We start from the raw sequence: 21,772 nt of genomic DNA, 5'->3' as shown, positions 1-21,772 counted from the left end.
GTTGCCATGGCAATAGCAGCATCTGCAGATGCATCGTGTCCATTGGCTTCTATTGGTCAAAGAAAGTTGCAGGCTTAATTCGACATTAGGGGGTGGGGAAGGAGACAGCGCTGTCTGACAGGCACCTCCATGGCCAAGGCTGTGGGCACAGAAGGGGTGAGGCCCTGTGGCTGGATTTCTCTCTGCCTTGTATCCGACCGGGCTGAGTCAGATGGTGTAAACTTGCAGGGTTCCACTCAGATGAAATAAATGCTTGGTTGAAGAGTGATGCTGAGGGATCAGGTGGCCAGGTCAAGCCAGGGCTGCACAGAGCTTGTGAGTTTGAGCTTGATGGATGAGTCTATGAAAGCTGCTGCTTTGTTCTTTGGAGTTTCTCGCAGGGCAGGTCCACTTCCCGAGGTCTTGTTCTTCTGAGTAGGCCTACAGTTTCTCCTTCATTCTTGAGAACACACTGTCACACATACACAATTTTGGGACTTTCTCTTCTTTCGGAACCTTGCATGGGACTTTTTAGAGGAAACCAGCTTGTCTACCTCGTTGCAGGTCCCTGGAGTGTTGTGAGTCGTTTTTTCCTGCTAGTTACCAAATTATGTTTTGGTCTCACTAGATCAGCTGTAATGCTTGGGGGGTGTGGCTCTTTCTTTGTGTTGAGCCTGGTGGGAGTTCACGGCATACTCTGTGGGCTTCCTCCATTGAGGAAGATTTGGTCTATTCTTCCTCCGGATTCTTCTTTGGTCCATTTCTGCATCCTCTCTGAAATCGCTAGCATGGGTCCATTGGTGCGTGCCCCGGTGCCCAGCAGGGCCCTGACCACTTTCCTCGCACTATTTTCTCATTTCAAGCTTGCAGCTCCTCCCCCTTGCCTTATAACTTCCAAGGACAAATTCTTTACCTGATATGTGATTTGGAAAGATTGTCTCCTAATCTGTGCTGCCTCTGTCCATTCAATGTCTTTCAAAGGTTATCATTATTTTGTATGAACTATCGTTATTAGCTATCATAGGTTATCTCATTAGCTTATCCCAAAATGGTAGAGGAGCTATTATTATTACTTCTATTTGACACATGAAAGAGCTGGGTCTTAAAAGACTTAGCCATCTGCCTAAGGTCACACGCTGGTGCTAGGGTGAGAACTGGAGCTCAGGACCTCCTGGGAACACTGCATAGGCTCCTAACCCAGCTCTAGACAGCTCCTGGCTACACTGTGTGTGTGTGTGTGTGTGTGTGTGTGTGTGTGTGTGTGTAGGGGGTACAGCCAAAGTGGGGGTACTGTCCACCTCTTCCCATACCCTCTTCCCATACCCTCTTCCCACCATGCTCTATTCTCCCCAACCCCAGGCTGGTGGAGGAGGTAAAGGAGCTGTGCGATGGCCTCGAGTTGGAGAATGAGGATGTGTACATGGCAACCACCTTCGGGGAGTTCACCCAGCTGCTGGTGCGGAAGCTACGGGGGGAGGATGGCGAGGACGAGTGCGTCATTGACTATGTAAGTCCCACACGGCCCACAGACCCCAGGCAGCTGGAGGCCAGCAGGCCCAGGATGCCACCCTGAGATTCCTGACACCCAGCCAGCCTGCAGGTTCCCCAGGATGGCTGGTCCAGTCAGTACCAGTCATTGCTGTGTAAAGCCCAGGGTTAGTATCAAAATCAGCACCCCAGGATGTGACACCAGGAAGCTTTAGCTCCCAGTAAGGGAATCCAGTGGCCCCGCATGGTCATCCTTAACCAGTGGAAGTGCAATGGCTCACTCCAAGACAACTTTCCCTAGAGCTCATGGCTGCTGGGCTAGCTGGCCGGGCTCCCACCTGCCTTAGCAGTGGACCCTCGCTGGCTGTTTTGGCTGGGGCGCTGCAGCAAGGGCTGCTAAAGCAGTGGTCAGGATGCAGTGCAGGTGGCCTTAGGATCTTGCACTGCTGACCTGTGGGCAAGTGTAAACGGTGGGAAGCTGCCCGGAGGCTCCTGCCCCAGGCACTGGATTCTGATCCCTGGGGAAGTGGGCTGCGGGGTGTGTGTATGGTGAACCTGGTGGCTTGTGGGGGCCTCACCATCCCCAGGCACGGTACTTTCTACAGGCTGAGGACCCACCACCACCGCCACCACCACCACACTGGCCACATGTGGGGAGGCTGTGTGAGGGTCGCCCAGGGAGGAGGCGACAGTGGGGCTGGGAGTCCCTCCCCACTCCCTGACCCAAGAACAGCTCCAGGAGGCCCTGGGAGTGCAAGTACATAGTCCACACGCGTGTGCCCCATCCCTACGTGGTAGTGCACTGGTCACAGATGCAGCCCCACCTCCCTCCCCAGGTAGAAAAGACGGTGAAGAAGCTGACTGTGCGGATGCCCCACCAGCTCTTCATCGGGGGAGAGTTCGTGGATGCAGAGGGCAACAAGACCTACGACACCATCAACCCCACGGATGAGAGCGTGAGTCCATGCCCAGCACTGCCACCTCCGCCACCTGCTCTTCACTCCCCTCCGCCACCCACAGCTGCCCCAGCCTCTGGGGTTCTGGCCCAGGGCCTCTGCTCGAGTGTGCGTCTCGGAGCAGGACACACAAGGGCTGCGGTTGACTTTCAGGCAGGAGAAAGGAGCAGAGGGCAGGGGGCAAGCATGAAGGGGACATGGGGAGGCAGATCCTGAGCCTGTGTCAGAGGTGGGGGAGCGAAGTCAGACTCCTCAGGGGAAGTGAGGCCATGGCCCCCGTTCCTTCCAAAATCTTCCAACTCTCCCTGGGGAACTGTTTCATGTCTGACAACCCTGTGACCTTGACCCTGGCCCCACCCCTTAGGGAGCCATCACACCCGTGTCCATGTACACACATGCATATCTCAGAGTGGGCATTGTGGCCAGTGCTGTCTAGGGCGCATCTCACCCCATCCCATGGGCCTGCACACATCCCTGCCAAAGACAGGTGGTACCCTCCTAGCAGGTCATCAGAGGGTCCATGAAGAAAGGCTGATTGACAAAGGCGTGCACCGGGCTGCCCGCAGAGCCTAGGGCCCAGGGAAGGTACAGATGTTCACGCAGCCACCTGCAAGCAGAGGCCTCATCCTCACACCCCAGACCCCTTGGCCACAACAGCAGGTGGCTATGGGGCCATCTGCACCGTGAGGCTGTGGACACAGCCAGGCCAAGGGCAGGTCTGGACCCTGTCATTGCCCTTCAGGAGGGACTGTGGGCAGCACTCACTCAGTTACTGGAGTTCCATCGCAAACCGATCCCCAGCCCTGTCATTGCTGCAGCCTCATTCTGCTGGAGGCGAGGGGGCACGGTGAGATGGTTGAACTGCAGAATTACAGCCAGCTCCTTCCCAAGGTCCTCTTGCCCTCATCTCTGGGGTCCCCAGAGACCAAGCAGCCCCTCTGAGACTTGCCCATGTAGCCAGCAGTCGGTGCGGGGCCTCAGGGTGAGGCTGTGAAGGGAGAGGGGGAGTGGGTGCACAGACCAGGATGGGTGACTACAGCTCGCCCGCTGCTGCAGGTCATCTGCCAGGTGTCCCTGGCCCAGCTCAGTGATGTCGATAAGGCCGTGGCGGCAGCGAAGGATGCTTTTGAAAACGGACTGTGGGGCAAGATCAGTGCTCGGGACCGGGGCCGGCTCCTGTACAGGTAAGAGCCCAACCCCCACCTGTCAGCCTGCACCCACCTGCAGCTGGGGGTGGGACAGACCTCTGGCAAAGCTGGTTTTCCTGGAGACCCTGCTGGGAGGAGTGGCCCCTGGGCAGATTCTGTGACTGAGGCCAGATGGGAAGGGGAGGGTGATCAGCCCAGAACTCACACGGCTCCTTAGCAGAGGGGCCTTGAGAAGCACGAGGGTTTTGGCAGACAGGGTGGTCTCTCTCAAATGGGTGCCCTAGTCCAAGTGGGGACTGGCAGTGGCGGCTGTAGGAGTAGAGGCCCTGGGGCTGGGACTGTCAGGTGCACTCAGCCTTGCGCAGCTTCCAGACTTCTCGGAGAACCCACGAGTCTCAGGAAGGTGCAGGTTTGTACCGCAACCCCCCGAGCCCTGGGGGGCCAGGCCCATCTGGCTGTGTTGCACATGCACATGCCAGTAGTAGCTGGGGCTGGTCCTGGTTGAGTTCCTGCGATGGGACAAAAGCAACGTTTTTGGAGGTGTTATGCTGCCATCTGGTGGCTGGTGTTGTCATTACACTTACCCTACCCATCTTGGGATCCCCTGATTGGTGACCCTTAAGACAGGCATCTTCCTCCTTGGAGGAAGCTCTCCTGTCCTTGGGAGCAGGGATGGGGGCTAACCCGGCAGGTGATGGGACAGCCCCGATGCCACAGCTTCCTGGGGCCACCGGGAGCCATGTTCTGGGAGTGGGAGTGATAGCCACATCATGCTCAAGTGACACTGTGAAGAGCAGGACTTGTGTAGGAAAAACAGAGAGGATAATGGAAAATGGGTTTAAGAGATATGGCAAGGTGGGCATCTGAGCAGCAGTTAGGAGCCTGGCCAAGATGTCCACATCCCGCCATGGAGCACCTCTCGTTTCTAGTCTGCTAATGCAGACGCCGGGGGCAGCAGTGAGTGGCTCCAGGAGCCAGATTCCTGCTACGCATGTGTTACACTTTGGCCTAGTTCTCAGCCCAATTCTGGTTCCAGCCACAGTGGGCATTTGAGAAGTGATCATGGGGCTGGGCGCTCCCTTGCTAGATCTCAAGTTCAACATGTTTTAGTACCAAAAAAAAATACTGTTGGAATCCATGCTACAAAACTTGCATGAAGTTTTTGGAAGCTGCTATGTGTATGTGACCATAAAAGGTGTTCGTGCACAGGAAGCCAAACAGGGTGGTGCTGGGACAGAGCGGCAGCGGAGCGGAGTCTGTCACCGTGGGATGAGGCAATTCGGGGCTTCCCTGCCTCAGTATCTGCTCAGCAGCACAGCAGGGCCCTTCCGTGTCTGTGCACCCCCAAGGACAGTCCCAGCACGTGCCTGGGAGCAGCAAGTAGCAGGTGGCACCTGTACGCCAGGCTCTGCAGGCATACAGAGCTTCCTGCCTCCAAGTGGCTACATGTGCACTGAATTAGACTATTCAAAACTCATCGGACATGCACACAAGAACTTGAGGTTGGTGCCGGCAGACGTTGGAGCTGATGGGTCCTGTCTGCCTAATGGGGAGCGAGCTCATCCATCCCTGCTTCTGGTGCAGTTGTCAGGGCTGGCCTCGAAGGTGTCTCCAATAGCGAAACACACCTGCCCTGTTGACCCAGCCTGACTCTGCCTCTTATTTTGTACTTGCCAAGTTCACGGTTTCACTCAACAGGCATGAGCCTAGGGCTCCCCCAAGTGGCCCCGGATGTGCTGGGGCTGGGAATGCCAGATCCCACACTCATCCTGTTGGAGCGTACACTGCCTTGGAGTGGCTCCCCACTCCACTTCCTGCTGATGCAAACCCACGAAGGCAGTGGAGCTGGCTGAAGGCATGGAGCCCCTGACACCTGCATGGGAGATCTGTCCCAGCCCCAGCCGTGGCAGGCACTTGGTTGGAGCTCTCCTTCTGCTTCTCAAATAAATGATTTCCTCCCCTAGCACAGGTGGGGGCCACCTCTGCATCCCTGGAGATTCCAGCCATGGGGCTTGTGCCCTGCCCTCCCAGACTGAACTGTTGGTTGAATGGGCTCAGCCCCGGTGACCTCCTGGGCCCATGGTCATGCTGTGACCAGCAGCAGCACATGGGCAGAGGCTTGCGCAGAACCATCTCTGAAACTGAACCCATAGATGCTTTGGGAAGAAAAAGAAAGAGACAGCAGGAGAGAGGGACAGGGTGTGGGACAGTGTCCACCCATCCAGGGCAGTGGACACCCCCTACTCGCAGCCTGAGTAGGCAGCCCTGGGGTAGAGGGCAGGCCCCTTGGCACACTTCAGCCCCTTCTGCCCCCTCCTCCTTCCCACCCCATCCAGGTTGGCCGACCTCATGGAGCAGCACCAGGAGGAGCTAGCCACCATCGAGGCCCTGGACGCCGGCGCCGTCTACACGCTGGCCCTCAAGACCCACGTGGGCATGTCCATCCAGACCTTCCGCTACTTTGCGGGCTGGTGTGATAAGATCCAGGTGGGCATTGGCCGTGGTGTGCCCTGAGGCAGCACCTGCTCCTGAACTTGTAGCTTCACAGGATTGGGATGGGTGGGGGGCAAACGGGGGGGGGGGTTCCTGACTGGCTGCTACACCAGGAGTCTCGTAGGAAGTAGCCAGCTGGGGAAGACCCTGCCCCCAGGCCCCCCTGGCCTCAGCAAGATGGGGGTCCCTGCAGACTGCAGGCCTCGCTCTGCTCCGTGCCAGGCCCCCTCTGTCCCCCAGCTGCAGCTGGCACAGAGTCCCGACTGTCTCTAGTTATGTTCTGCCACTGCTGGGAGAGTGTGGCCTGCTGGCTGGGGACTGCCATGGTTCTTGTCAGCCCACAGACCTTGCCTCCTCCCCAAGTCATCATGACAACAGATACATAGCATCTCTGTAGAAATGAGAGCCCTGGCTCACTTCCTGCTGGCTCCCTCGTGTGTGTGTGTGTGTGTGTGTGTGTGTGGTCAGGGCACCCCACAAATGGCCTGCCCTGTGCTTCTTCCAGGGCTCCACCATCCCCATCAACCATGCCAGACCCAACCGCAATTTGACCTTGACCAGGAAGGAGCCTGTTGGGTGAGTCCCCTGCCCAGGCCCCAGGGCTGGGTGACCTCTCCCCAGGACATTTCACTGTCCAGCTGGTCCAGTTATTTGTGAAATACTTGCTCTGGGCTGGGCACTTGAGGGGCAACTGGAGAAGTTTCTTTAAGTCCCACAATCCTGCCCCATCAGCTGGGGTGAAGGATGGAACCTAAGAGCAGCCCAGCTGGCCTCTGGCCAGCAGAAAAGAAACCAACCTGCAAACCGGCCAGGATGTGCCTCCTCTCGCCACCAGATGGCGCCAGTAGCCGGTCTGCCCCTTGACCCTGTGGAAGAGGCCTCTGTAAACAGCCTCCTGCTGGGGCCTGGAGAGTGGGAGAGGAAGAGGGGGCTGGCAGGAGCTGCCGTGCCAGCAAAGCTGGGCCCTGGAAGAGAGGAGGCACCCAGCCCGGCTTCTCTCACGGCAGGGTCTGCGGCATCGTCATCCCATGGAACTACCCCCTGATGATGCTCTCCTGGAAGACCGCTGCCTGTCTGGCTGCAGGCAACACAGTGGTGATCAAGCCAGCACAGGTGCGTGGAGGCAGCCCTGGTGGGACATATGGGCGTGAGGCAGGGGACACTGCGAGGGAGGAGCCTCAACCCACCTCGGCTGATCAGAACAGGTAGAGGCGCTGCCTGGAGCACAGGCTGATAGGGAGGCTTTTTGTCTGCAAGGCAGATGGAGGGTGCACGCTGGACGACATAAGCTGGAGGCCTGGCCAAGTATTCCTGCTCCTTGAAAGCCTAGCCCCGTGCAGGAGAGGGCCTGGGTCTGGCTGAGGGGCCAGAGTCCTGCCAGAAGGAGAGACTAGGGCCCCCTGAGGTGGGCCCACCTCACTCCCACCTGGGGCTGCAGGTGGAAGCGTTCTGGGCTGGCGCCCCCTTGTGGTTGGTTGCTATAAGCACTGCTGGCCAACGAGGATGGGCAGGACACTTGGGTCCCATCTCCCCTAACCATCTCTCTTGCGCCTTCAGGTGACCCCGCTCACAGCCCTGAAGTTCGCGGAGCTGACCCTGAAGGCCGGCATTCCCAAGGGCGTGGTCAACGTCCTCCCAGGGTCTGGTGAGGCTGTGGGTGGGAGCAGGCTCTGGGGTTTGTGCACAGGGCAGGGCGAGGGCACCAGCCAGAGATGCACGTGACCAGAGCAGGGCCTGCTGGATAGCACAGCCTTGTGAGAGCTGAGTGGTCATCCCAAGTGGCTGATCTGTGGCCAAGGGGGTAGCCTCCCTGGGTGAAAAATTGTTGCTTCCTGAAGCGTGTCTCCTTCGAACACCTTCCCAAAGTGCCTTGCACTGGTTTGTGCAAATATGCGCTCTGACTCAGTTACCTTGAAGATTGTCTATGCTTGGGAGTTTGAGAGAATTTAGTCATAGAACATTCTAGGCTTGAAGCATTTGGGGGGTTCACGGGGCTCAGCCCTCTTGGTTCATGACTGCCTCTGCTGTTTCAGTCAGTCACAGGTTAGAAATATCTAGACAAAGGAGTTTGTACTGAACACACGTGGACTCTTTCTTCCTGTGTCATTGCTCCCCAAATACTAGAGAGCACGGGTCGGCAGCGTTTAATCCTGTCAGCTCAGTAATCAGACAGGGTTCCAAGCCTAGGAGGGGACTGTGTGGGCTACAGGTAAGACCTGCATTGTGCGGTACATGGGCCAGGGCCTCTGCAGACCTGGGTGGAGTGTCTCTGGTTTGCTGTCTTGCTATCTGTGGTCAGGAGTCTCTTATTCAGTTTTCAGTGAGCTGTTTGTTTTTGAGGTTGTTTTATAGGTGTATGTATGTATTTGGAAAGCAGAACAACAGAGAAGAGACAGGAACATCTTGGCACCTGCTAATTACTACCCAAAATGGCCTTAAAACCTAGAACTGAGACAGGTTGAAGCAGGAACCTGGAACTTCGTTTGGGTCTCCCACGTGGATACAAGAGCCTGAGCCCATGAGCCAGCTTCCATGCTATCTCAGAGCATTAGCAAGGAGCTGGATGGGAAGTGAAACAGCCGAGACTCGAACCGGCGCTCTGCTGTGGAATGCGGGCCTCCCCAACAGGGGCTTAACACTGACCCCTACTGTTAGCATTGGGAATTTGTGTGTTTAGGATACCTGACCTTTGCAAGACACATTGTTAACCAAATGGTAACTGAACAGAATGTGTGGGATGGGGTTAGAAGCAAGATAACTGGCCATGCATTAACTATATGGGGCGGGGGGTGTTTCATGCCAGCCCTGCTAAGCCAAAGCTTTCACAGGTGCTCCTGAACAAGCTGGGAGGCAGGATGGTAATGGGGAGGAAGGGACCAAGCAGGTGGAGGAACCCCAGGACGTGGTCCAGTGTGACTCCTGGGTCTCGGCTGAACCAGACTGGCCGCAGGCAGACGTTTACTGGAGTGGAGAGGCCGAGGAGGGAGCAGGGGCAGGCCTCGTGTGGAACAGGAGAGCTCAGTTTTCAGCATCTTGAACTTGAGAAGCCCTGAGACATGCAAGTGCAGGCGCCCAGTCGGGGGCGGGTGACACTTGGATGTGGGTTCCAAGGAGCCTGGCTGCAAAAACGGATTTAGTGGGCTGAATGCCTGGCCGGCCTGAGGTCAGCCCAGGAGGCTGAGTGGCCTGGGAAGGTGGAGCCAGGGTACTGAAGCAGCAGAGCAGGTGGGGTCAGAGAGGTCAGAAGCCAAGAAGGGAAGAGCGAGGCATGCCGGGCAGGGGCCCAAGGAGCAGCTGGACCTATGGTAAAGAGGGCACAGCAGAGTCCAGGCAGCCATGCTGAGTGGAGACAGAGGGAGGCAGAGGAAGTGCCAAATGGGGGCAGGATGGGAGGCCCTAGGGCGGGGGACAGGCCCAGGAGCCCAACACCCCAGGGAGGAGTGGCAGGAGTAGCATGGGCTGGGCTGTCCTTGCTGGCTCCTGCCCAGGCTAGCCTTGTGCACCCCGCGATGCCCCTTTGGCTCCAGGGACCCAGCCAAGCATCCTTGGGACTCTCGTAGGGCAGCACCCAGGGGAGCTGAAAGGCTGCGCGACCTTGGCCTCAGGATGAGACGCCACACTGGGTCACTAGCCCAGAGAACTGGAGACAGTCAGAGCTGCTTGCTGAAGCCTCCTGCGTTTCCTTGCAGGCAGCCCAGTGCTTGCTAGGGCTGCCTGAGTGCCCCCAGGCGTGCCTGTGTGCTCAACAAGGAGACGTCTCAGAGTGCCTTAGGGCCCATCCCAGTGACTGCATTTTAACTCTATTACATCTGTGATGGCTCCAGGTCCAAGGCCATTGCCTATGATGTACTTGACATGAGGACTTTAACATTTGAACTTTCAGGGTTCTCAATTCAGTTCTGGGTGCACAGAACCCCAGGCGTGGAGGGCTGTGAGAGCTCAGGGAATGTGGGAGTGCAAGCGAGAGAGCTGTGGCCTGGCTCGTGGCTCTCCCAGCCCACCCCCCCTAGCACCCCGCTCACCTCCACATGTACTTCCACCCACAGGCTCACTGGTCGGCCAGAGACTCGCAGACCACCCTGATGTGAGGAAGATCGGGTTCACAGGTTCAACGGAGGTGGGAAAACACATCATGAAGAGGTTAGTGGCTGTGGAGACAGGGATGCCAAGGCCACTGGCCATGGAATCCACAGGATCTGGGTGGTATGCCGGCTAGTTCCGTGGGGCCAGTCTTCTGACCAAGGCCCTTGGCTTGGCTTGAGGGGAGTGGCCGTGACCCGCTCAGCCCACTGAGACCAGCACCATGCTACCTAGTTCAGGGTCGCCAGCCCCAGGGCCGCCGGGCACTTGAAATGGGGCTGTTTCGAACTGAAGAGTGCTGTGAATATAAGATACATGCTGGCTTCAAAGTCTTAGCACATACAGAAAAGTAAAATGCCTCATGAATCATTTTGTTTTTGTGGATGGCAAGTTTAAGTGTTAATTTTAAAAGAAGGAGTTATTGATCTGAACGGCAAGGACAAAGAGAGAGGGAGAGAGAGAGTAAAAGATCTTCCGTCTGTTGGGCCACTCTCCACGTGGCTGCAGTGGCTAATGCTGGGAGCCAGAAGCCAAGATCCCCATCCCGGTTTCCCACATGGGTGGCAGGTGGCCAACCATCTGATGGGCCACCTTCGGCCACCTTCCCAGGTGCATCAGCCAAGAGCCGGATGGCGAGCAGAGCGGGTGGGACTCACGTGGGTGCTCTGAGAGCTGGAACCGACTCGGAGGCCTGTTGGCGTCAAGAGTAATGGCACGTGTTTGTTTGCAGTTCTTCTTTAAAGTGGCTGCAAGCACAGTGTCCACGGCTTCCCAGCTGGGATCTGAGGCTTCATTCCCTAGACGGCAGCCTCCCACTCAGTGGGCACATAGCCCTGGCCCAAGCCCAGGCCTCCGGACCCCAACCAGCTCCACTGGAGCCCGTTGGACAGGCTCAGAAGTTCTGGCCAGCAGAGGGCAGGCCCTCCGAGAGCAGGCAGCTGTCATCCCCGCCAGTGGCAGAGTCCCAGCTTAGCCCCACCCAGCAGCATTACCAGGGCTGACTTTTTGGCATCAGCACTTTTATGTGGCAGGTGCAAGCTAGCAAACCAGGGCTTTGCTGAGCTGGGAACACGTGGCCATGGTTGCCCCTTCTGCTTAGGGCCACCCCCAGGGCAACCCAGATGCTGCTGGATGATGCTGGCCATTCGAAGCAAGATTCTTTGCAGCTCCCGACTTATCATGGTGCTCCTCCCCATCCCTCACGCTCCATCCTACCCCACCAAAGACCTCCCTCTGCCTGGCAAGGCCCTGTTCCCAGCCCCATGTGCCCTCTGTAAGCTGGCTGAGTACACCTGACACCTCTCCTGCTCTCCTGTGGGTACTGTACTTGTGCTGACCATTGGGGTCTCCCTGGAACCCCCCCCCCCACACACACACGCACACACACCCCTACCGCCTTGGTCCAGGAGCCGCTGCCACTGTAGCTGGTGGGTTGCACCATTCAGGCTGGTAGAGGCCGACACTGCAGGCGGCTAACGCAGTAGGCAGGGCTGGTGGGGGCACGGTGCACCTCCACATGCTGCCAGACAGGTCAGGGGCAGCGCTGCCAAGTGCAAGTGGCCGTGACTTCAGTCCTGGTTCCAGGGCTGCCCCTTCTCTCCCACTGCGATGCACAGGTTGTAACACATCTGTGTCAAGCCCAGAAGGAGGGCTGAGGACATGACAGCCTTGGAATGGCCTAGAAGGAGGCTCTAAGTTGCAAAGTCCCTGCATGGCTCTGTGGGTTTTCACAGGACCCCAAGTGGTTCGCTGGTGGGTGGCACCTAAGAGAGGGAGCCCCCTCCCAAATTGATGCTAGGCAAAGAGCCCCATTCTGCCCAAGCTGGACCCCTGCTATAGTATCACTGAAGCCCATGAATGTGGCAGGCACCTGACCTTTATGCCCCTGCCCCGCCCCCGGCAGGCCAAGCCGGGAAACCACTTGGGGCCATTGCAGCTGCCCCGGCTGGGCGATTGCTCTGGTTCTGACTGACTTGTGCATTTATGGAGCACCAGTTGTATGCCCAGAGCTGTGCCAGGCCCTGGGGTATGGGCAGGTCCAATGGACCACGCAGCCACACTGGAGGAAGCTCATGATCTGATGTGAGGTGGGACAACTGGGAGAGGAGTGCTAGAAGGTGTGGGGCCTGGGGGTGGGTTCCTGGTGCCAGCAGAGAAGTCCCTGAGAAGGGAGCCCCAAAGGAAGCAAACAGCTGAGGGCATAGCAGGTGGAAGGTCGTGTACAACCTGGGCAGGCACTGTCAGAACCATGGAGAGGCATGGAGGCGCAGGGAGGGCGTGGGGGGTCGGGTGGGGAGGCGCTGGGCTGGCCTTGCTCTGTGGAGCACAGCCTGCCTCAGGTCCACCCGGGGGCCTCTCTGTCTGGGAGCCCCGTGTTCCTGGCATCCTGAGCTCTGGCCACTCCAATGCCCTGTGCTTTTCAGCTGTGCTGTGAGCAACGTGAAGAAAGTCTCACTGGAGCTGGGCGGGAAGTCGCCGCTAATCATTTTTGCTGACTGTGACCTCGGCAAGGCTGTGCAGATGGTGAGAGACATGGATGGGGGTGGAGGCTTGGGGTCAGATGGGGGCAGATTGCGGGGGAGGGAAACGGGCATGAGGAGGCACAGGGGACACAGCCAGGAGGGCTAGGGACAGTGGGGTTTGAGGTTGGGGATGGGACAGTAAGAGGTGGGACTAAGGGGCCATATTTAGCCAGGGGCTCCAGTATGCCCCCAAACTCCCAACTAAGTTTCACACCTCTGAAGTTTGACATGACACCCCAGCATGGACGTGAGAGGGAATCCAGCCTCTTCTTGGGGAAGCTGACAGAGGCCAGGGCCTTGTTCACTGCCAGGCGCAGGGTCTTGGCCCTGGTGCCAAGGCTCATGCCAGCTGGAAGCATGGGCCTTGCTGTGGACCTACTCTGGTAATGCCTAATCCCCGAAGCAGGTGCCCCTGGCGCCTCTGAGGTTCTTTCCTCTGAACTCCTACCAGGAACTTCCTCAGGCCAGGGCATCCTGCCTCTCCTTCCTCCTGAGGCTGCCTGCTTGTTCCGTTATTTCCCCGATGCCTGCTCCATGCCCCCACACTGACAGGCACCTCTCTCATCAGCTCCCAAGAGTATAGCAGGATCGGCATCTCCCTGGCCACCCAGCGAGCCTACTGAGTATGCAGAGAAGGCCCAGGCATGCCCTGTCCTGTTCTCCATTCTGTACATGGAGAGTGACCTTGCCCACCAGTGACAAGGGTTAGGGCTCCATAGCCGCTCCTCGCTGCTGGCCTTGTGTCTCGGCCTCTTCACTTCCCACCTGGTCACCTCTCCTCTCTAGGTGACCAGGGATTGAACAGGGAATGTGTGTCCTGTGCCAATGGGGCTGGCCTCAGGGGAAGGGCAGGACCTGGGATACCTTCTCTTCCCTTTCGGCAGGGGTTTTGGGTGCTGGCCAGCAGCTGGTGACTAGAGCCCCCGAAAGAGCCGTGACCTTCATGAGGGCCTGTTGCTTGCAGGGCATGAGCTCCGTGTTCTTCAACAAGGGTGAGAACTGCATCGCTGCGGGTCGGCTCTTCGTGGAGGACTCAATTCACGACCAGTTTGTGCAGAAGGTGGTAAGTTCTGACTACGCACGGAGTCTCGGGGCACTGGGGCAGCAGCGGGGGCTGGTGGGGTTTAAGGACAGGAGACAAGCCTCAGAGGGTTACCATGACCTGGGTTGGGGGTTTTGGGGGGGTGCTGTACCAAGTCTCCCTTGGTTCAGCAAGAGCAGTAGCCCTGTGCTGGGATGAACACAACCCTGAGGTCCCAGTGGACTTTGTGGAGGAGGAGCTCCGGACAGGAGCCAGGAACTCTCAGGTGTGGCCTGGGAGGTGGAAGGGGTCAGCAGAACATGGGGACAATGGGACTACAATGCGGCCTCAGGGCAACACCAGCCCTATCCTGACCCACAGACAGGATACCCACAGCGGGAAGTACTCCAGAAAGCTGCAGCCTGGGGCCAGGAGGCCAGCTTCATGCCCAGGTCAGGCAGCTTTTGTCTGTGGCCTGTGCAGGGGCTGGGTGTGGACAGTGGTCATCAGAGACTGTCCCTCACCCATGGCTTCCTGTGTCAACTCACTTAGTGAGTCTGGCCTCAGGCACAAAGGAGTCTCCCCAGACCCCACTTAGGAGCACCTGCAGCAGCCACCTGCAGCCTTGGCAAGGGGAGGGGGTACGAGCTGACAGCTCTAGCTTGGCATTTCTATAATACAAAACCAGAGAGGGGAATGCTTCTCCCTCCCCCAGTGCCCACACACCCATTAGGAAACTGTGAGAAAGAACACAGGTGGCATAGACCAGGCTACCAGCCAGGTGATGCCACAAAAGGATGCCCTCCAGGTCCCAGAGAATTGAGTCCCAGTAGATGTGGGCAGGCACACCCCACAGCCCTGAGCTCAGCTGTGCTGTGTGGCAAGGGGAGGGTGGCATGGCTCTTGGAATGAAAGGCTCGCAGAAGACCAGGGACTGGGTCTTTGCAGTGGTGGCAGGGGACAAGGGAGAACTTTTACAACAGCTTGTGATCACTTTGGCCATTGACTCTGGGCCGGCCTGTGACTTGTTCTGGCTGACAGAATGTGCTGGAAGCCATGTTTTTGTGGATACCCAGAGGCTGCTAAGCTTTCACTGCCACTGCTGGGAGTCCCACCACAGTCATGTAAGAATCTGTATGATGAGCTGGTGCTGTGATCCAGGATGCTGGCTGGTGTCACAAGTGGCAACTCAACCACTGTGCCACAGCACCGGCCCACACACAATTCTAACTTCTTGGCAGGTGGATCTGATGGGCAGGAGCAAGCCTGACTGTGCTGAGCCTACCCCCTCCCTCACCACCCACACACACTCACCCCCATCTCCACTCTCCTACGCCCCTACCCCTCGTCCCCAGCCTTGTGTCCCCCTGGGAGACTTTAGTAACTTGGCATGCAGGAGACATTGGGGTTCAGCCTGGAAGGTGGGTTTGGAGCCTGGCTTTGGAGGGCCATGGGAACTCACATTCAGCAAGTGGAACTGGGCAGGGTGCAACTGTTCTCGGCACCCACATAACATCTGAGCCATTTCTGACCGGAGCACCTTCCTGCAGGTGGAAGAGGTGGGGAAGATGAAGATCGGCGACCCTCTGGACAGGGCCACCAACCATGGGCCGCAGAACCACCAGGCTCACCTGAGAAAGCTGCTGGAGTACTGCCAGCGTGGCGTGAAGGAAGGCGCCACCCTGGTGTGCGGGGGCAGTCAGGTCCCCCGGCCAGGTCAGTCACAGGACTGTATACCTTGGGTCTGGCTCTGTGGCCAGGTGCCCACACAGTCAGGGGACTTTGGGTAGGGCGGACCTGGGCAGTTTGAACACTTGCCAGACACAAGTAGGGGATTAGTGGGGCATGGATGCCAGCACGGAAAGCGGTGTTCAGTGCTGGCTCCAACCTGAGTTGCACTGATCTGGGCTTTGTTGTTAACATCCCTGCATTCTTGAAATTCTTGTCACAGGTAGATTCTGTGACACGTGACTTCATGACTTTCCTGCCATTTCTTTGGCTCTAACTTCTCAGCAACTGCTTTTTTGTAGAAATTCCATCTGCATCTCCTCCGGGTCAGCCTCAAGCTCTTGCCATTGTGAGAGCCTCTGCTTCCCATTCTGTCCCATCTGGATCTCTGTCCTGCCCTTCTGTACCTGCCAGCTTGGTACCCGCTCTCTGCATCCTGGACCATCACAGTGGCCTCCTTGTGAGCCCTGCCACCCTTTGGTTCTACACCTGCTGAGCCACGGTCATCTCTCCTCTCATGTTGGGACCCTTGACACGGTCCCCTGTGCTTTAGCCTTGACCTTTGTACCCCTGATCTTCAGTGATCTGTGTGTGATGTGCCCTTGACCTTGCCCTCTGACCGTGTTTAACTCTCACCTGTGCTCCTGTGTTCTTACTCTTTTGGACATTTGCTGTTCCCCTACCTGGCAAGCGACACTACTCCTCACTCAGCTCCAAGAGCAGCCAAGCACAGGCCTGTCTTGTATGACAGAAAAATGTTTAGAACTGCCCCTGCCACCTTCCCCTTCCTTACCCTACCTGACCAGGAGTCCTGGGAGACTGGGGAGAGGGTCCCCATGGAAGGCGGGGTTCAGGGGATAATGGGGGAAAGCATAATGAAAGAGCTGTCCACAGTGCCGGCTAGGCAGCCTGTGAAGGACAGCAGAGCTCCCAGGAACCAGGAAGGGTGGGGAGCCATCCCTGCCACCCCATGGCCTGGGGGACCCACAGGAGTAGGCAAAGAATTTCAGGAACCCAGAGAGGAGCAGTGTGTGAGTCAGGGACTGCCCCCTGCTGGCCAAACCGAACAGGAAGGATGAGGGAGCCTGGACATGGAGTCCACCAGTCAGGGCCAGAGCAGGGCAGAGCCACAGGCAGCATGGGTGGGGAGGTGGAGGGAAAAACGTAACCCTGTGTGGATGCAGCCCAGGGTTCTAGCACGTGGTGGACAGCAGTGCAGGCTGTCTGGGAGTGCCCGCCACTGCACGCACACCGACATGCACCTGTGCAGGCTCACACCCTGTGAGTACACACAGGCCATGGGGGAGTGGGGTGCTCCGGCATCAGGCCTACATGTCCCCTGCAGGCTTTTTCTTCGAGCCCACCGTCTTCACGGATGTGGAGGACCACATGTTCATAGCCAAGGAGGAGTCCTTCGGGCCGGTCATGATCATCTCACGGTTTGCTGATGGGTACGGCATCCTGCTAAACTCTCCGGGGCCTGGAACAGACACAGTGACTTATTTCCAATGCATAGGTCTCCTGTGGGCCTCCCTGTAGGCTGTCTGTGGCACAGTAGCCTGGGTCTTGCTGACCTGGCACCAGCTTCCTCCAAACAGAAGCAGGGAGGAAGCTGCAAGGTCCCTTGGGATTGAATGTCAAAAGAAGCGCCCTCCCATTGTGTCTTATGGTGAAGCGAGTGAGCAGGGCCAGACTGGCTGCAAAGAGAAGGTCTACCCTGAAGTGGGTGGGGAGCCCAGGCTGCATGGCCGCAGTTGATCTCATGCAGGCAGGTGTCCTGGCTGCTGCGGTCCAGGCCTGCGCCCTGTCCCAGTGTGCCACTGAACAAACAGCAAGTGGTGCCCTGCTCTCTTACGTCACCATCTACCCACATGTGCAACAGCAAACTTGACTGCCATCTACCAGATAAACACCCCACCAGCCCCATGATGGCCAGCGAATGTCTTGCCAGCCTCTCCCTGGGCTCATCCCCTCCTGTAAAATGAGGGGCTGTACCCAGTGACCCTGGTCTTAAATCTGCCTCCACTCCCCCTCCTCACCGCTCTCTCTCATGCTCTGCTCACCTGCCCCAGATGTGTTGTAGCCTAGCAGGTTTTTCTTCTGTGTGGTTTTGGGTAGCAGGAAGGTGGAGCAGGCCAGCTCGGCCTGTGCGAGAAGGGGCTGCTAGTCTCTGTGAACCTCCTCTCCCCGATCTGGGGCTGGGCCCCCCTGAGCTCCTTAGCTTTTTCCTCCAGAGACATAGATGCTGTGCTGGCACGGGCCAATGCCACGGAGTTCGGCCTGGCCTCCGGCGTCTTCACCAAGGACATCAACAAGGCTCTGTATGTTAGCGATAAGCTGCAGGCGGGCACCGTGTTCGTCAACACATACAACAAGACCGACGTGGCCGCCCCCTTTGGAGGATTCAAACAATCGGGATTCGGCAAAGATCTGGGTAAGCCCATCCTGCCTGTGGACTGCTTTCAATTATTCACTCAGCAAACATCTGTTCCAAGCCAACGGATGCCAGGCCCTTTGTCTCATGCGGGGCTGTAGGTTGGGGAGATGACTGTCAGGAACTTGTTCCTTACTATGAGGGAGTAAGTGCTAATGAAATCAGAGAGGGAAGAGTGCTGGGGAGAGAGCAAGAAACATGATCTGGCAGAGGAGACTTGAGCTGGGAGCCAGGCCAGCCTCTTGGAAGGGATGGCACCTGTCCAGGGACCCAGGAAGAGTTGGCCACAGAGTGTGCGAGATGTTAGCAGGTGCAATCAAGTCAGGGGCTGTACAGAGTGGCGGGTGTGGTCTAGGGGGTGGGGAGTCACAAGGAGGAAGGAGGCAGGTGGGGCCAACTCTCAGGAACCTGGGGCACCAGTTAAAGGTTCAGACTTCATCCTTGTGGGGAGGGGGCAGTGGGGACAGAGTGAGCCCCGGGAACCATGGGGTGGAATGAGTCCCCAGCGTAGAGATGCTGTAACCAGGGCAGCAGGTGAAGTTCCCCAAAATGTTCAAGCCGAGCATATGCTCACCCACCTGCCAGGCAGGTGGAGCTCAGCTCCCACTGCCTCCTTGCCCAGGCTACCCTGGCCTAGAGCCCGTCCTGTCGCTGGGGCCACACGGGTGTGATGGGCGTGCTTGGTGGGAGCAGTAGTGAGGCCTGGGGAGGGCAGCCACACCTCTCAGGGAGCCCAGGGAGGACCAAGCTGAAGCTAGACTAAGGGGATGACTTTTCCCCCATCCTGCTTCCAGCTTGCAAGCCCTTGCACGATTCCCCTTGGTGGCTTTGGAAAGAAGCCAAACTATATCATCAAAGCCTGACACATGCCTCTGTGGGTGGGCCTGCACCCTCTGTCCCTGTCTGTCACATCCTCCCAAGCCACCTTCCTGGGGTCCTCACCATTCAGGGGAACTTGTGCTACCAGTCCCCAGACTGTGTTCTCAGCCACCTCTGACTCCGCCCCCGGCTCCCCTGTCATGGCTGAGAGGACCTATGACCTCCCCAGGCCAGGCCTGTGAACCAAGCAATGCAAGTAGCCCTCCCAGGGGGCTATGGCAGTGGTATTTAGGGAAGGGTCGTTTCTGGAGGCGGCATGACTGGGGGTGGGGTGGGGTATGAGGCAAAAAGCTGTCACACACACACACACACACACACACACACACGCACTGGCCATGAGCTGCAATGCACAAGTCACTAGGCACAGATGAGGTTCAGGGTCCTGAAAGGCCCCATTTTCAGTTGTGGCTAGACCTGAAGGTAGCAGGGGCAGGAGGTAGGCTGGTATATCTGGGTCCCAGAGCCAAGACCTTCAGCCTGATGAAGGGAGGTTCTAGAACAGTTACTTATCTCCTCATGCCTGCGGTGAATCCTGGCCCTCACCCCCCACTCCTGGGCATATTGGGTAAGGGACATAACCTCCCCAGGCTTTGGTTTCCCATCTGCAGTAAGCCAGGGGTTCCCCACATGTTGTCCCTGGCATCAGTGTGACGGTTCAGTGGGCAGCACCCAAGCATACCTGCTGGGGGAGGGGCTGCCAAGACCCCAGTGTGTCCTAGCAGCGTGTGGGTTCTTGCAGGAGAGGCCGCCCTCAACGAGTACCTGCGGATCAAGACCGTGACCTTTGAATACTGAGAGGTGTCAGCGAGAGCAGCGAACTGTTCTTCTGTCATACCATGTCATCCTGCCTCTCTGGGGGAGAGCCGGCGTGCTATGCCTCCCCAGTTGGTGCCAGCTTCCCCTGGCTGCCCTCCCACCACCATCTGCATATGGGCCACCCTCAGTCTGGCCCCAAGTGGCCTGGGCCTGGCAAGGGAAATAGTCTATGCATGAATAAAGGTTGTAGGCAGAGGCCCAGCAGCAACCCCCATCCTTGTGTCTTTGTCTCGTCTGTGGGTACTCCCAGGTGGCCCTGGGAGTCATGTTATCACCCTGAGCCCTGGGCACAAGTCAGGAGAAATACAGAGAAATGAGTTCGCTCCGGCCTCCAAAAAGCAGGTGCCAAAACGGCATTAGGGGCAGAATGGGGTTGAGGAGAGAGCTCTCAGAAGCGCATATGGAAGGAAGTGAAATTACGAGCAAAACTCCCCAGCCCAGCCACTGCACTGTGAGAAACAGGTCTCCCACGCCCACCCACATGGTCCACTTGAGGCCCCGCAGCGGGTGGTGTTCATACCTCTCACTCTGTGACTTCCCCTTGCCCCCTACAGTGATGGGCCCCCTTGTGCCCAATCCTCTCTGCCCCTCACCCACCCTTCCAGGTCCCAAAAAGGAAATCTTTTTTTTTTTAAAGATTTATTTTTATTACAACGTCAGATATACAAAGAGGAGGAGAGACAGAGTGGAAGATCTTCCGTCCGATGATTCACTCCCCAAGTGAGCCGCAACGGGCCGATACGCGCCGATCTGAAGCCGGGAACCAGGAACCTCTTCCAGGTCTCCCACACGGATGCAGGATCCCAAAGCCTTGGGCCGTCCTCGACTGCTTTCTCAGGCCACAAGCAGGGAGCTGGATGGGAAGTGGAGCTGCCGGGATTAGAACTGGCACCCATATGGGATCCCGGCGCGTTCAAGGCGAGGACTTTAGCCGCTGGGCTATGCTGCCGGGCCCCCAAAAAGGAAATCTGACCTACTGCCTTGATCTCAGCTTCCCCCATGCCTGTCTGGATCACCAAGGATGCTGTGATAAAATACCCAAGGCAGGTGACTGTTCAAGGAGTACAACTTGATCTGGCTCTCCTGGCTCCGGCACCCAGGCAAAGCACAGTGCAGGCATTTGCTCAGCATCCAGTGGGGGCCTTCCAGGGTAAAGTGGCCAGGTCCAGTCTGCAAAGGCACCATCACCATCCCAGGGACCCCACCCTCAGCACCCCACCTGAACCCAACCAGCCCCACACCTCCACCTCTCCACACCATTCACTCATGTATGGGTTTGAAAACTGTTCAAAGCATCAATTTTGGAGGCCACATTTAAACCCCAGCACCGAGTCTCCCTGAACTAGCCCCACGGGTAGGGTGGGAGTTGGGCGACTTTGTCTTCCTATAGCAGCAGGAGCTGGGGGCAGTCTCCATAGATGGGTCCCACCTGGCAGTTCTGCCCCACCCCAGGGCTGAGCTAGTCCCTGTGCCCTGGGGGCAGGCTGGACTACTCCTGAGATCCTCTCAAAGGACCTGGTAAGACAGAGAGCTGCCACTCCATGTGGCACCAAGGGTCATACCGAGTCCCAAGCATGCCACTCACCCCACCCAGTTCCTGTCCTGGCTTCTGTCTGGTTTGTCTCCAAGAGTCTGGGACCTCAGTAGCAGAGGCCAGGTAGCTGCAGCTGGCCTGAGCCTTGGCCCTTGAGTGGTCTTCCCAGCGAGAGTGGAAACCTGGCCAGCCTGGCCAGCATCCCAGGAAGCCAGCCCCATAATCCCCCTTTCGTGAGCCCAGCCATAATAATCCCCCTCAAGTAGAGCCTCCATCACAGCCTGTCCCAACTCTGAGGACCACATTGCGGCCTCCTCGGACAGACTCACAGCGAGCTTCGTGCTGGCCAGGGTCCCCTGACCCAGTTACACCTGCCACCTGATTTAGATGTGCAAGATCCGACTCCTGGCTTCCGCCCTCCTTTCCAGAATACTTCTGAAATTGTAAGGTAAGCGACACAAGTCTGTTGGTTATCCCCCAGTTTCTTTTCCTTTGTCTTCATTGTCCTAAGTCATAGAACATTCCCCCTGCCTGATGTCTTATTTTATCTTATTGGGTAGAAAAATTATTTATTTTTACTTGACAATTACAGACACACAGAGATCTTCTGTCTGCTGGTTCATTCCCCAGGTGTCCACAACAGCCAAAGCTGGGAGCCAGGGGCCTCTTCCATGTCTCTTATGTGGGTACAGGG

The 21,772-nt window shown here is 57.6% G+C and overlaps 1 protein-coding gene across 1 annotated transcript in view; it reads left to right on the top strand.

Moving 5' to 3' along the window:
• ALDH1L1 (aldehyde dehydrogenase 1 family member L1) overlaps positions 1-19,756 on the top strand; it is a 32,216-nt gene extending 12,460 nt beyond the window's left edge. The window contains exons 9-22 of the mRNA XM_058678844.1: positions 1,339-1,486; positions 2,304-2,423; positions 3,480-3,607; positions 5,908-6,058; positions 6,570-6,640; positions 7,072-7,177; positions 7,622-7,709; positions 10,111-10,204; positions 12,568-12,667; positions 13,631-13,729; positions 15,238-15,403; positions 16,761-16,866; positions 17,650-17,849; positions 19,468-19,756. Of these exons, the coding sequence (XP_058534827.1) occupies positions 1,339-1,486; positions 2,304-2,423; positions 3,480-3,607; positions 5,908-6,058; positions 6,570-6,640; positions 7,072-7,177; positions 7,622-7,709; positions 10,111-10,204; positions 12,568-12,667; positions 13,631-13,729; positions 15,238-15,403; positions 16,761-16,866; positions 17,650-17,849; positions 19,468-19,523 (1,633 nt within the window). The 3' untranslated portion in view covers positions 19,524-19,756. The remainder of the gene's footprint in view (positions 1-1,338; positions 1,487-2,303; positions 2,424-3,479; positions 3,608-5,907; positions 6,059-6,569; positions 6,641-7,071; positions 7,178-7,621; positions 7,710-10,110; positions 10,205-12,567; positions 12,668-13,630; positions 13,730-15,237; positions 15,404-16,760; positions 16,867-17,649; positions 17,850-19,467) is intronic.
• The last annotated feature ends 2,016 nt before the right edge of the window (positions 19,757-21,772 follow it).

Source organism: Ochotona princeps, chromosome 21 (assembly GCF_030435755.1).
Source record: "Ochotona princeps isolate mOchPri1 chromosome 21, mOchPri1.hap1, whole genome shotgun sequence".
Lineage (NCBI taxonomy): Eukaryota > Metazoa > Chordata > Mammalia > Lagomorpha > Ochotonidae > Ochotona > Ochotona princeps.
This window is presented reverse-complemented; position numbering and strand designations above follow the sequence as displayed.